The following is a 13,222-nucleotide window of genomic DNA, read 5'->3' as shown; positions in this document are numbered from 1 at the left end:
CAAATCATTACTTAAAGTATAGTTTATGGTGACCTTTTTCCTGTCCTGGCTGTTTGTAACTGTACTGTTGCTTTGGATGACTATTTTACCGGGTGCTGAAGTATCTGGTTGTTTATTGAACACTGAGCCACAACTTACTGGGATCCTATAAATGTACAAAGAGCTGGAAAGAACATTGAGGTATATCTAGCCAATTTCAAAGTTCAGTAAATTTTATACAGTGCTCTCTGTTGCAAGGCGAGTGCTCTCTATCATAGAATCATGAAAATTTATGGCACAGAAGGAAGCCATTCGGCCCATCGTGTCAGTGCCAGCTGACAGATATTCAGCCTAATCCCACTTTCCAGCTCTTGGTCCGTAGCCTTACAGGTTGCAGCACTTCAAGTGCATCGCCAAGTACTTCTTAAATGCGATGAGGGTTTCTGCCTCTACCACCCTTTCAGACAGTGAGTCCCAGACTCGCACCACCCTCTGGATGAAAACTTTTCTCCTCAACACGCCTCTAATCCTTCTACCAATTACATTAATCTATGCCAGCCCCCCCCTCCCCCCCCTCCCCCCCCCCCCCCCCCCGGTTTATTGACCTCTACTAAGGGAACTAGGTCCTTCCTATCCACTTGAGGCCCCTTATAATTTTAAATACCTCAATTAAGTCTCCCCTCAGCCTCCTTTGTTCCAAAGAAAACATCCCCAGCCTATCCAATCTTTCCTCATAGCTAAAATTCTCCAGTCCTGGCAACATCCCTGTAAATCTCCTCTGTACCCTCTCTAGTGCAATCACATTATTTCCTGTAATGTGGTGGCCAGAACTATACGCAGTACTCTAGCTGTGGCCTAACTAGTGTTTTATACAGTTCAAGCATAACCTCCCTGCTCTTATGCATCGGCTAATAAAGTAAAGTATTCCCATATGCTGCCGTAACCACCTTATCTACCTGTCCTGCTACCTTTAGGGATCTGTGGACATGCACTCCAAGGTCCCTCGGTTCCTCCACACATCTCCGTATCAGACCATTTATTGTGTATTCCCTTGCCTTGTTGGCCCTCCCCAAGTGCATTACCTTGCACTTCTCTGGATTGAATTCCATTTGCCACTGTTCTGCCTGGCTGACCAGTCCATCATGTCCCTACATTGAAGTCTAAATCATTGTTATATACCACAAAAAGCAAAGGACCTAGTACTGAGCCCTGCGGAACCCCATTAGAAACAACCTTCCAGTCACAAAAACATCTGTCGGCCATTACCCATTGCTTCCTGCCACTGAGCTAATTTTGGATCCAACTTGCACTTTCCCTTGGATCCCATGGGCTTTTATTTTTCTGACCAGTCTGCCATTTGGGACTTTGTCAAAAGCCTTGCTAAAATCCATGTAGACTACATTAAATGCGCTACCCTCATTGAATTTTTTGAGGAGGTAAAAAGGAAGGCCAATCAAGTTAGTCAGACACAACTTCCCTTAACAAATCCATGCTGACTGTCCTTGATTAATCTGTGTCTTTCTAAATGATGATCAATACCATCCCTCAGAATCTTTTCCAATAATTTTCCCACCACTGAGGTTAGGCTGACTGGCCTGTAATTACTCGGTCTAATCTTTTCTCCCTTTTTAAACAGTGGTACAACGTTAGCAGTCCTCCAGTCCCCTGGCATCACGCCTGTAGCCAGAGAGGATTGGAAAATGATGGTCAGAGCCGCCACTAATTCCTCCCTTCTATCTCCCTCTGACTATTTGGGGATCTATAGTACATACTCAGCAATGTGATTGTGCTTTTTTTGTTCTTCAGTTCATCCCTTGTCACAGCTGTAATTGTTTCTTTAACCAATATTGTGACCAACTCCTTTTTTTTTTAATCCCCCTCTGTTTTGTCTGAAAACCCTGTAACCAGAAATATTGAGCTGCCATTCCTGCCCTTTAAACCGTATTTCAGTAATCGCTATGATATCATACTTCCGCATGTCTATCTGTGCCCTCAGCTCATCTGCCTTGTTCACTAGACTACTTGCGTTGAAGTATATTCCATTAAGCACTGCCAAACTCCTTTTTGTTGTCTATTTTCTAGCCTTTGCTTCCTCTGCCTTCCAAACTAAGTTAATAATGTTCCCCGAACTATTGCATCCCCTATCACTGTTGCTTTCCTGATGTTCCTCTTCCCCTGCCCCTGTACAGCTGAGCCACCCAAGGTGCCATGACCTTGGTTCTGTCTGTACTCCCCAGTGGAACCATCACCCTCACCAGTATTCAGAATACCGGTTGCGAGCGAGATGCATTCTGGGGACTCCTGTACCACCTGCCTGGTCCTCCTCGTCTGTATGGCAGTCACCCATTCCGTCTCTGCCTGCATATTCTAAAGCTACGGGGTGACCACCTCCAGAAACGTGCTATCCAGGTAGCACTCAGCCTCGCGGATGCACCGCAGTGATGCCAACTGCTGCACAAGCTCTGAAACCTTCAGCTTGAGATCCTCCAGCTGACGACACTTCCTGCACATGTAGTTGTCCAGGACACGGGAAGCGTCCTGAAGTTCCCAAATGGCACAGGATATAGAGCGAGTGCTATCGTGGGGCGGGCATCTCTATCATAGTAGGGCACTCCCCCTATCAACATCGTACAGTAGTGCATCATACGTCTCAGTCGTTTCTCTTACTAATATCCATTCAGTTCTGCCTTGAATTTCTCATAGAATCATAGAAATTTACAGCACGGAAGGAGGCCATTTCAGCCCATCATGTCCATGCCGGCCAACAAGAGGCTATCCCATTTTCCAGCACTAGGTCCGTAGCCCTGTGGGTTACAGTTCTTCAAGTGCTCATCCAAGTACTTTTTAAATGTGATGTGAGTTTCTGTCTCTACCACCCTTTCAGGCAGTGAGTTCCAGACCTCTCTGAGTGAAGTAATTTCCCCTCAAATCCCCTCTAAACCTTCTACCAATTACTTTAAATTTATGCCCCGTGGTTGTTGACCCCTCTGCGAAGGAAAATAGGCCCATTCTATCCACTGTATCTGGGCCCCTCATAATTTTATACTCCTCATGTCTCCATTGCTCCCCAGTGAGTTTGCTCTGTACAGTCACCACTGTCTGTGTAAAGTAACTCCTAAACTCTGTTCACCTTCCCTTTGCTGAGCTGCAGTCAAACCCCACTCCGCCCTTCTGTGATTTGTGATGGATTATTAAGGTTCAGTTTATCATATCCTTTAGAATCTTAAATTCCCTTAATAACATTTCCTGTGTAAGTATTGAACTTTGTAAACATTGTTTTTAAATTGCTTGTTTATTTTCTAGATCTGGCACTTGCCATGGAGTGGTGCTTTGGATGGACTATTGCCTAACTGATAATATCACCATCAGCACAGGATTAACCAGGCCACACTCTCATACGGTAATAATCCTTTATTCAATTTTGCAGTAAGATGGAGCCCAGCGGAACCTGGGCACTGGGCCAGGGAGTAAATCTGTGCTGTGGTACATTGGAACTGTGACAGTTTCCAGATGTACGCTGACGATACCCAGCTCTGCCTCACCACCACTTCTCTCGACCCCTCCACATTGTCTAAATTGTTAGACTGCTTGTCCGACATCCAGTTCTGGATGAGCAGAAATTTTCTCCAATTAAGTACTAAGACGACCGAAGCCATTGTCTTTGGTCCCCATCACAAACTCTGTTCCCTAGCCACCAACTCCATCCCTCTCCCTAGCATCAGTCTGAGGCTGAACCAGACTGTTCGCAACCTTGGTGCTCAGCTCATCTGCTGCTGGAACCCTCATCCATGCTTTTGTTACCTCTAAACTTAACTACTCCAACACACTCCTGGCTGACCACCCACATTCTACCTGACGTAAATTTGAGTGTTGTTTGAGCTGCACTCATCCAGGCAAGTGAACAATATTCCATCGCACTCCTGACTTTTGTGCCTTGTAGATGGTGGAAAGACTTTGGGGAGTCAGGAGCTGAGACACTCGCCGCAGAATACCCAGCCTCTGACCCGTTCTTGTTGCCGCAGTATTTGTGGCTGGTCCAGTTAAGTTTCTGGTCAATGGTGACCCCAGGATGTTGATGGTGGGGGATTCTGTGATGGTAATGCCGTTGAATATCATGGGGAGGTGGTTAGAATCTCGCATATCATAGAAATTTACAGCATAGAAGGAGGCCATTTCGGCCCATTGTGTCCGCGCCGGCCAGCCAAGAGTTATCCTGCCTAATCCCACTTTCCAACTCTTGGTCCGTAGCCTTGTAGTTTACGGCACTTCACGTGCACATCCAAGTACTTTTTAAATGTGCCTCTAACACCCTTTCAGGCAGTAAGTTCCAGAACTCCACCACCCTCTGGTTGAAGAAATTTCCCCTCAAATCCCCTCTAACCCTCTTACCAATTACTTTAAATCTATGCCCCCTGGTTGTTGACACCTCTGCTAAGGGAAATAGGTCCTTCCTATCCACTCTATCTCAGCGCCTCATAATTTTCTACAGCTCAATAAGGTCTCCCCTCAGCCTCCTCTGTTCTAAAGAAACCAAACTCAGCTTATCCAATCTTTCCTCATAGCTAAAATTCTCCAATCCATGCAACATCCTCGTAAATCTACTCTGTACCCTCTCCAGCACAATCACATCTTTCCTGTAATGTGGTGACCAGAACTGTCCGCAATACTCTAGCTGTGGCCTAACAAGTGTTTTATACAGTTCAAGCATAACCTGCCTGCTATTGTATTGTATGCCTCGGCTAATAAAGACAAGTATCCCGTATGCCTTCTTAACCATCTTGTCTACCTGTCTTGCTACCTTCAGGGATCTGTGGACATGCACTCCAAGGTCCCTTTGTTCCTCTACACTTCTCAGTATCCTACCATTTAATGTGTATTCCCTTTCCTTGTTACCTCACACTTCTCCGGTTTGAATTCCATTTGCCACTGTTCTGCCCATCTGACCAGTTCATTGATATCTTCCTGCAGTCTGCAGCTTTCTTCTTCATTATCGACCACACAGCCAATTTTAGTATCATCTGCAAACTTCTTAATCATACCTCCTACATTCAAGTCTAAATCATTGATATATACCACAAAAAACAAGGGATCCTGCACTGAGCCTTGAGGAACCCCACTGGAAACAGCCTTCCAGTCACAAAAACACCCATCAACCATTACCCTTTGCTTTCTGCCTCTGAACCAATATTGGATCCAACTTGCCACTTTGCCTTGGATCCCATAGGCTTTTACTTTTGTGATCAGCCTAACATGTGAGACCTTATCCAAAAGCTTGCTGAAATCCATATACACTACATCAAATGTACTACCCTCATCGACCCTCCTTGTTACCGCCTCAAAAAATTGAATCAAGTTAGTCAGACGTGACCTTTCCTTAACAAATCCATGCTGACTGTCCTTGATTAATCAGTGTCTTTCGAAATGAAGATTTATTCTGTCCCTCAGAGTTTTTTCCAATAATTTTCCCACCATCGAAGTTAGGCTGACTGGCCTGTAATTACTCGGTCTATCCCTTTCTCCATTTTTAAACAATGGTACAACGTTGGCAGTCCTCCAGTCCTCTGGCACCACACCTGTAGCCAGAGAGAATTGGAAAATGATGGTCAGAGCCTCTGCTATTTTCTCCTCTGCTTCTCTTAACAGCCTGGGATACATTTCATCCGGCCCTGGGAATTTATCCACTTTCAAAGCTGCTAAACACCTTAATACTTCCTCTCTCACTATGTTTATTTCATCTAATATTTCACACTCCTCCCTGATTGCAATGTTTGCATCGCCCCTCTCCTTTGTGAAAACAGATGCAAAGTATTCATTAAGAACCATACCCATGTCTTCTACCTCCACATACGGATTACCTTTATGGTCTCTAATAGGCCCTACTCTTTCTTTAGTTATCCTCTTGTTCTTAATGTATTTATAAAACATTTTTGTGTTTTACTTGATGTTACTTGCCAAAAAATGTTCATGCTCTCTCTTTGCTTTCTTAATTTCCTTTTTAATTTCACCCCTGCACTTTCTATACTTCTCTAGGTTTCTGCAGTATTGAGTCCTTGGTATCTGTCATAAGCCTCCCTTTTTTTCTTTATCCTACCCTGTTTGTCCCTAGATATCCAGGGGGCTCTAGATTTGTTAGTCCCACCCCTTTTCTTTAAGGGAACCCACAGGATCTCCTCCTTGAATGCCTCCCACTGCTCTGACACTGATTTACCTTCCAGTAGCTGTTTCCAGTCCACCTTGGCTAAATCACATCTCAGCTTAGTAAAATTGGCTTTTCCCCCAATTGAGAACTTTGGAGATGGTCATTGCCTGGCACTTATGTGGCACAACTATTACTTGTCACTTATCAGCCCAAGCCTGAATGTCATCCAGGTCTTGCTGCATGCGGGTATGGACTGCTTCATTATCTGAGGAGTTGCGAATGGAACTGAACACTGCAATTATCAGCGAATAACCCCATGTCTGACCTTATGATGGAGGGAAGGTCATTGATGAAGCAGCTGAAGATGATTGGGCCTAGGACATTGCCCTGCGGAACTCCTGCAGCGATATGCTGGGGCTGAGATGATTGACCTCCAACAACCACAACCATTCCTTTGTGCTAGGAATGACTCCAGCCAGTGGAGAGTTTTCCCCCTGTTTCCCGTTGACTTCAATCTTACTAGGGCTCCTTGATGCCACACTCGGTTAAATGCTGTCTTGATGTCCAGGGCAGTCGCTCTCAACTCACCTCCGGAATTCAGCTCTTTTGTCCATGTTTGGACGAAGGCTGTTATGAGGTCTGGAGCTGAGTGGTCCTGGCGGAACCCAGACTGGGCATCAGTGAGCAGGCTATTGGTGAGTAAGTGCCACTTGATAGCACTGTCGACGACACTTTCCGTCACTTTGCTGATGATTGAGAGTAGACTGATGGGGCGGTAATTGGCCGGATTGGATTTGACCTTTTTGTGGACAGGACATAACTGGGCAGTTTTTCACATTGTCAGGTAGATGCCAGTGTTGTAGCTATACTGGAACAGCTTGGCTAGAGGCACGGCTAGTTCTGGAGTACATAGCCTTTGCTGTATCCAGTATGCTCAGCCATTATTTGATATCACATGGAGTGAATTGAATTGGCTGAAGACTGGCTTCTGTGATGGTGGGGACCTCAGGAGGAGGCCGATATGGATCATCCACTTGGCACTTCTGGCTGATGATGGATGCAAAAGCTTCAGCCTTGCCTTTTGCACTCGGATGCTGGACTCTGCCATCATTTGGGATAGGGATATTCATGGAGTCTCCTCCTCCTGTTAGTTGTTTAATTGTCCACCACCATCCACAACAGGATGTGGCAGGACTGCAGAGCTTTGATCTGATCCGTAGATTGTGGGATCGCTCAGCTCTGTCTGTAGCAAGTTGCTTCAGCTTCAGATCTCCCAGCCGTTTTCAGAGCAATTAAGAGTTCAGAGACTCCCCAAATGTCAACTCCCGCGATTCCCAAGCCTCCTAATTGCCGATTCTCCGGCCTCCTGCCGACTACGATCCACGTGGTCGCAGCTCTCTGTGGTGGTGGTCGAGTGACATCCCTGAATCTGAGACTCTTACAGCAGCTGGTGTCACAGTGCGGGGCGGGGGCGGGGGGGGGCTACTGCGGTGTGAAATTTAAATATCTGATCTCCCAGGCTACTGAAGGCACAGCTCGCGAGGGGGTCCCTGATTGCAGGAAACTCCCAGTTATCCCGGGAGGGTTGGGAACCCTCGTTGTGATCAATATTGATGGACCCCTAGTTACGATCGGTACTGACGGGCCCCGAATTATGATCAGCACTAGTTGGGATCAGGGTCCTCATTGTATCTAGTGTTGGACTGTTCCTCCTGTTCCATGTTTCTGTCTCGGGTAATCGGCATCTTCCATGTCCTGTCGTCTTGTCCCTGAAGTCCTTTGTTCCGTCTTTGACAGGGTGACTGCGACTGGAATCCACACTGTAAGCAAGGTGTTTACCTCCTCGGCTCAGTGACCAATCCTGAGATCTCGACAGACGGGGTGACTTCAGTCGCCTACAGCATGACCTTCCACCCAGAGACTGGCGAACTAGCCATGGATTTCAAGCAGTCCCCGTGACCAGCCGCAGCGTGCTGAAGGATGAGTATTGGTGCTGAGTGTCTTTGGGTGGTGTTAGTAACTGGATAGGTGGGCTGCACTGAATGCCACAGGGCTCTCAGTAAAACTGTAATAGGTCTGAAACTAGACGATCCTCGCCAAGCTTTAAAATGAAGAATTGTTTCATCCTTTTGAAACTGAAGGAAAAATAAGCTGAAGTGGTTTGTTCAATCAATTCAGCTGAACCCCGGGGCCATGCAGTGAAGACAGTGACGGGGGGGCAAGAGGGGGAGAGTCCAGGATAAGCCTGCTTGGCTCAGTGGTTGCACTGTTATCTGAGACAGAAAGTTGCAGCACACAATCCGGGCTGGCACTCCAGCTGCATAATTGGATGTGCCGTCTTTGGGATGAGGCATTAAACTAAGGCACCGTCTGCTTGCTGAAGTGGATGTAAAATATCCCGTGACAGTATTGAAAGGAGATGGGGAGTTCTACCAGTATTCTGGATGGCATTCATTCCTCAACCAACACCACCAAAACAGAGTAACGTATCATTCATCCACTTGCAGTTTGTGGGATCTTGCTGTGTGTGAGTAGGCTGCTGCGTTTTCCTAGATAACAACAGTTCAAAACTAACCTATCGGCCCTGAAAGGTGCTGTATAAATGGGACCTAAGTTTAACATCTCATCGCAATGGATCACTTCTTCAGTACTGGACTGTCAATCATCTTTACATAAAGTTGGCAGTGGGACTTGATTCAAATGTTATTGATGTTTCAAATTGTACAAGATTTGTTTTATTTTCAAGGTGACTCATTAAAGCATTGTTCAAGCACTGCCCCCTTCCCCTGGATTTATATAATTTTAGAGATCTACATCTCTATGTTTTGCTGATTCAGGTTGACACATATAGCTGTGAGGGTTTGGGGGCCGAGGTCCATTTCCACTGCCCTGTGTTGGGTGTTAGCACAGAGCTGTAGATCAGTCTGCAGAATTTTACTCGTTGAATCTATGAATTCCGGGTAATTCTGTTGCATTTCACCTGTCCCTCGGTACTGCCCTGCTCGCTAAGTACCAGCCTAGCTCAGTGGTAGCACGCTTGCCTCTGAGTCAAGGTTGAGGGTTCAAACCCCACTCGAGGTCTCTGAGCACATCATGTAGGCTGACACTTGGCGCAGTACTGAGGGAGTGCTGCAATGCTGGGGATTTTGTTAAACCGATACAGACCTTCCCCCGCCCCCACAGCTGTTGGTGAGGCCTTGCCCCCATGCGAATTACTGCCACATTTAGCTTTGTAGCAACAGTGATGTAATTCCAGAAATCTGTGTGCAAAGTGTTTCTGTGAGGTACGATATCATAGGTGGTCCCTCAAACGAGGATGACTTGCTTCCACGAGAGTTCACAGATGTTTCAATGAAGGACCTGATGTTCCAGTCCTGAACTCCAGTTGAGGGGGTGGAAGTTGCCTGTCCGTGGATTTTTTTTTTAACGTGTGGTGACCGTTGCACATAAGCCCCCACACGGGCTTGACAGAGCTAGGCCTTTATCCACTGGCAAGGGTTAATCAGGACGACTGGAGACCTGCTCTGCTGCACAGACCTAGTGCGCGCGCACATCGCAGCGTGGGCAGGTCTGTGCTGCCCTTGGACCCTCGGCTCTTCTGGCACCGTACTCTCATTCGCCGCACCACCGTCATGATGTTCCAGGGCCCGGCGCTCCAGCTCTAGCCCAGACCTGCGGTGGTGTGTTCTCACAGGTCGGTACGATAAGCCATTATATAAATGCAGACTTCCGTTCCTTCTTTCTGCTCCCCGTACTGGAGATTTAAAGGTCTTTGTCTATCAGCAGACGTGACTGATGATGGGATCCCAGTTGCTGGGGTGAGAGCTGATGGCTTTATTCATCATGGTGAGTTGTGCCGACCACCGGCAGTATGTGCGACGCGGCCCTAATTAATGGTCTCCCTACTGGCGTTCCGACTGCCCCATAATGGCGTGATTCACCTCGTGGCCCTGCACATCATCAGGAACAAACTGGCTCTTAACATAGAAAATAGATGCAGGAGTAGGCCATTCGGTCCTTCGAGCCTGCACCACCATTCAATAATATCGTGGCTAATCATTCACCTCAGTACCCCTTTCCTGCTTTCTCTCCATACCCCTTGATCCCTTTAGCCGTAAGGGCCATATCTAACTCCCTCTTGAATATATCCAATGAACTGGCATCAACAAATCTCTGCGGTAGGAATTCCACAGGTTAACAACTCACTGAGTGAAGAAGTTTCTCCTCATCTCAGTCCTATGGCTTACCCCTTATCCTTAGACTGTGTCCCCTGGTTCTGGACTTCCCCAACATCAGGAACATTCTACCCGCATCTAACCTGTCCAGTCCCATTAGAATTTTATATGTTTCTATGAGATCCCCTCTCATCCTTCTAAACTCCAGTGAATATAGGGCCAGTCGATCCAGCCTCTCCTCATATGTCAGTCCTGCCACACTCCCTCAATAGCAAGAATGTCCTTCCTCAGATTAGGAGACCAAAACTGAACACAATATTCCAGGTGAGGCCTCACCAAGGCCCTGTACAACTGCAGTAAGACCTCCCTGCTCCTATACTCAAATCCCCTAGCTATGAAGGCCAACATACCATTTGTCTTCTTCACCGCCTGCTGTACTTGCATGCCAACAACTTTCAATGACTGCTGTACCATGACACCCAGGTCTCATGGCACCTCCCCTTTTCCTAATCTGCCATTCAGATAATATTCTGCCTTCATGTTTTTGCCACCAAAGTGGATAACCTCACATTTATCCACATTATACTGCATTTGCCATGCATTTGCCCGCTCCCCTAACCTGTCCAAGTCACCCTGCAGCCTCTTAACGTCCCCCTCACAGCTCACACCGCCACCCAGCTTAGTGTCATCTGCAAACTTGAAGATATTATATTCAATTCCTTTGTCTAAATCATTAATGTATATTGTAAAAGGCTGCGGTCCCAGCACTGAACCTTGCAGTACCCCACGAGTCACTGCCTGCCATTCTGAAAAGGACCAGTTTATTCCTACTCTCTGCTTCCTATCTGTCAACCAGTTCTCTATCCACATCAATACATTACCCCCAATACCATGTGCTTTAATTTTGCATACCAATCTCTTGTGTGGGACCTTGTCAAAAGCCTTTTGAAAGTCCAAATACACCACTTCCACTGGTTCTCCCTTGTTCACTCTACTAGTTACATCCTCAAAACATTCTAGAAGATTTGTCAAGCATGATTTCCTTTTCATAAATCTATGCTGACTTGGATCAATCCTGTCACTGCTTTCCAAATGCGCTGCTATTTCATGTTTAATAATTGATTCCAACATTTTCCCCACTACTGATGTCAGGCTAACTGGTCTATAATCAATCGTTTTCTCTCTCCCTCCTTTCTTAAAAAGTGGTGTTACATTAGCTACTCTAACAGTCCATAGGAACTGATCCAGAGTCGATAGACTGTTGGAAAATGATCACCAATGCATCCACTATTTCTAGGGCCACTTCCTTAAGTACTCTGGGATGCAGACTATCAGGCCCCGGGGATTTATTGGCCTTCAATCCCATCAATTTCCCTAACACAATAAGGATTTCCTTCAGTTCCTCCTTCTCACTGGACCCTCGGTCCCCGAGTATTTCCAGAAGGTTATTTGTGTCTTCCTTCGTGAAGACAGAACCAAAGTATTTGTTCAGCTGGTCTGTCATTTCTTCTCCATTATAAATTCACCTGAATCTGACTGCAAGGGACCTACGTTTGTCTTCACTAATCTTTTTTTTCTCCACATATCTATAGAAGCTTTTGCAGTCAGTTTTTATGTTCCCAACAAGCTTCCTCTCATACTCTGTTTTCCCACTCCTAATTAAACCCTTTGTCCTCCTCTGCTGAATTCTAAATATCTCCCAGTCCTCAGGTTTGCTGCTTTTTCTGGCTAATTTATATGCCTCTTGGATTTAACAATGTCCTTAATTTCCCTTGTTAGCCATGGTTGAGCCACCTTCCCAGTTTTAATTTTACTCCAGACAGGGATGTACAGTTGTTGAAGTTCATCCATGTGATCTTTAAATGTTTGCCATTGCATATCTACCGTCAACCCTTTAAGTATCATTCGCCAGTCTATTCTAGCAAATTCACGTCTCATACCATCGAAATTACCTTTCCTTAAGTTCAAGAACCTAATCTCTGAATTAATTGTGTCACTCTCCATCTTAATAAAGAATTCTACCATGTTACGGTCACTCTTCCCCAAGGGGCCTCACACAACAAGATTGCTAATTAGTCCTTTCTCATTACACATCACCCAGTCTAGGATGACCAGCCCTCTAGTTGGTTCCCGACATACTGGTCTAGAAAACCATCCCTAATACATTCCAGGAAATCCTTCTCCACTGTATTGCTACAAGTTTGATTAGCCCAATCAATATGCGGCGGGCATTATACCCTGTGTTTCACTGCCAAGTGTAATCCCAGTCTGTCTGTGCTAGTAACCATGGTCTGCGTAAACCCAGTGAGTCGCCCTGGCTTTCGTGTCAGTGTTTAGCCAGTCTTGCTGGAGGTTTATTTAATAAATATTTGTGTGGAATGTGCTCTGTCCAGCTGTACCTTGCCTGGTCATGTGCAGGCGCCACATAACTGAATGAGCTTGGGCCCGCTGTTCGGACAGAATGTAGCGAATACACCGATCACTGACTCGGTTCGTGCTGTCTGTAAACCGCGTACTGAATAAATAAATCACGCACCATTTGAAAACTGCTCCCAATACGAACAGGCTCCATCTAGTGGTTGATGTGTATAGCACGGCTTCCTGCTCCTGCCCGATAATGCTGGAGTGTCCTTTGTGTATTAGGAATTATTCTGATTGCTCCTCCAAACTCCCCGTTTTAAGTGCATTACCTGGTCTGGTACTGAGCCGGACATGCCAACAATGTTAGTCTGTGCTGATCTTAACTGGGCTACTATATGGTCACTGAAGTTGGTCTCAGCAGGTTTGGGCTAGAGAAGAGACCATTCAGCCCGGTTCCAACTCCTGATGCAGTAACCAGTGCTGGGAGGTGTATGTGCGTGTGTTTGGCGAGGACAGTGTTAGACTCAGCCGTGACGCGTTGGTGGTTGAAGGAAGTGTCCGAGCTTTG

General features: G+C 46.2%; 1 protein-coding gene across 1 annotated transcript in view; it reads left to right on the top strand.

Annotated features, from left to right (window-relative positions):
- Positions 1-8,894, top strand: part of prmt7 (protein arginine methyltransferase 7) — a 49,225-nt gene extending 40,331 nt beyond the window's left edge. Inside the window, exons 16-17 of the mRNA XM_070897852.1 lie at positions 3,283-3,379; positions 7,916-8,894. Coding sequence (XP_070753953.1) covers positions 3,283-3,379; positions 7,916-8,077 — 259 coding nt within the window. The 3' untranslated portion in view covers positions 8,078-8,894. The remainder of the gene's footprint in view (positions 1-3,282; positions 3,380-7,915) is intronic.
- The last annotated feature ends 4,328 nt before the right edge of the window (positions 8,895-13,222 follow it).

The sequence above is a fragment of the Pristiophorus japonicus genome, chromosome 13 (assembly GCF_044704955.1).
Source record: "Pristiophorus japonicus isolate sPriJap1 chromosome 13, sPriJap1.hap1, whole genome shotgun sequence".
NCBI lineage: Eukaryota > Metazoa > Chordata > Chondrichthyes > Pristiophoridae > Pristiophorus > Pristiophorus japonicus.
Note: the sequence above shows the minus strand (reverse complement) of the source record. Positions and strands in the feature narration are given on the sequence as shown.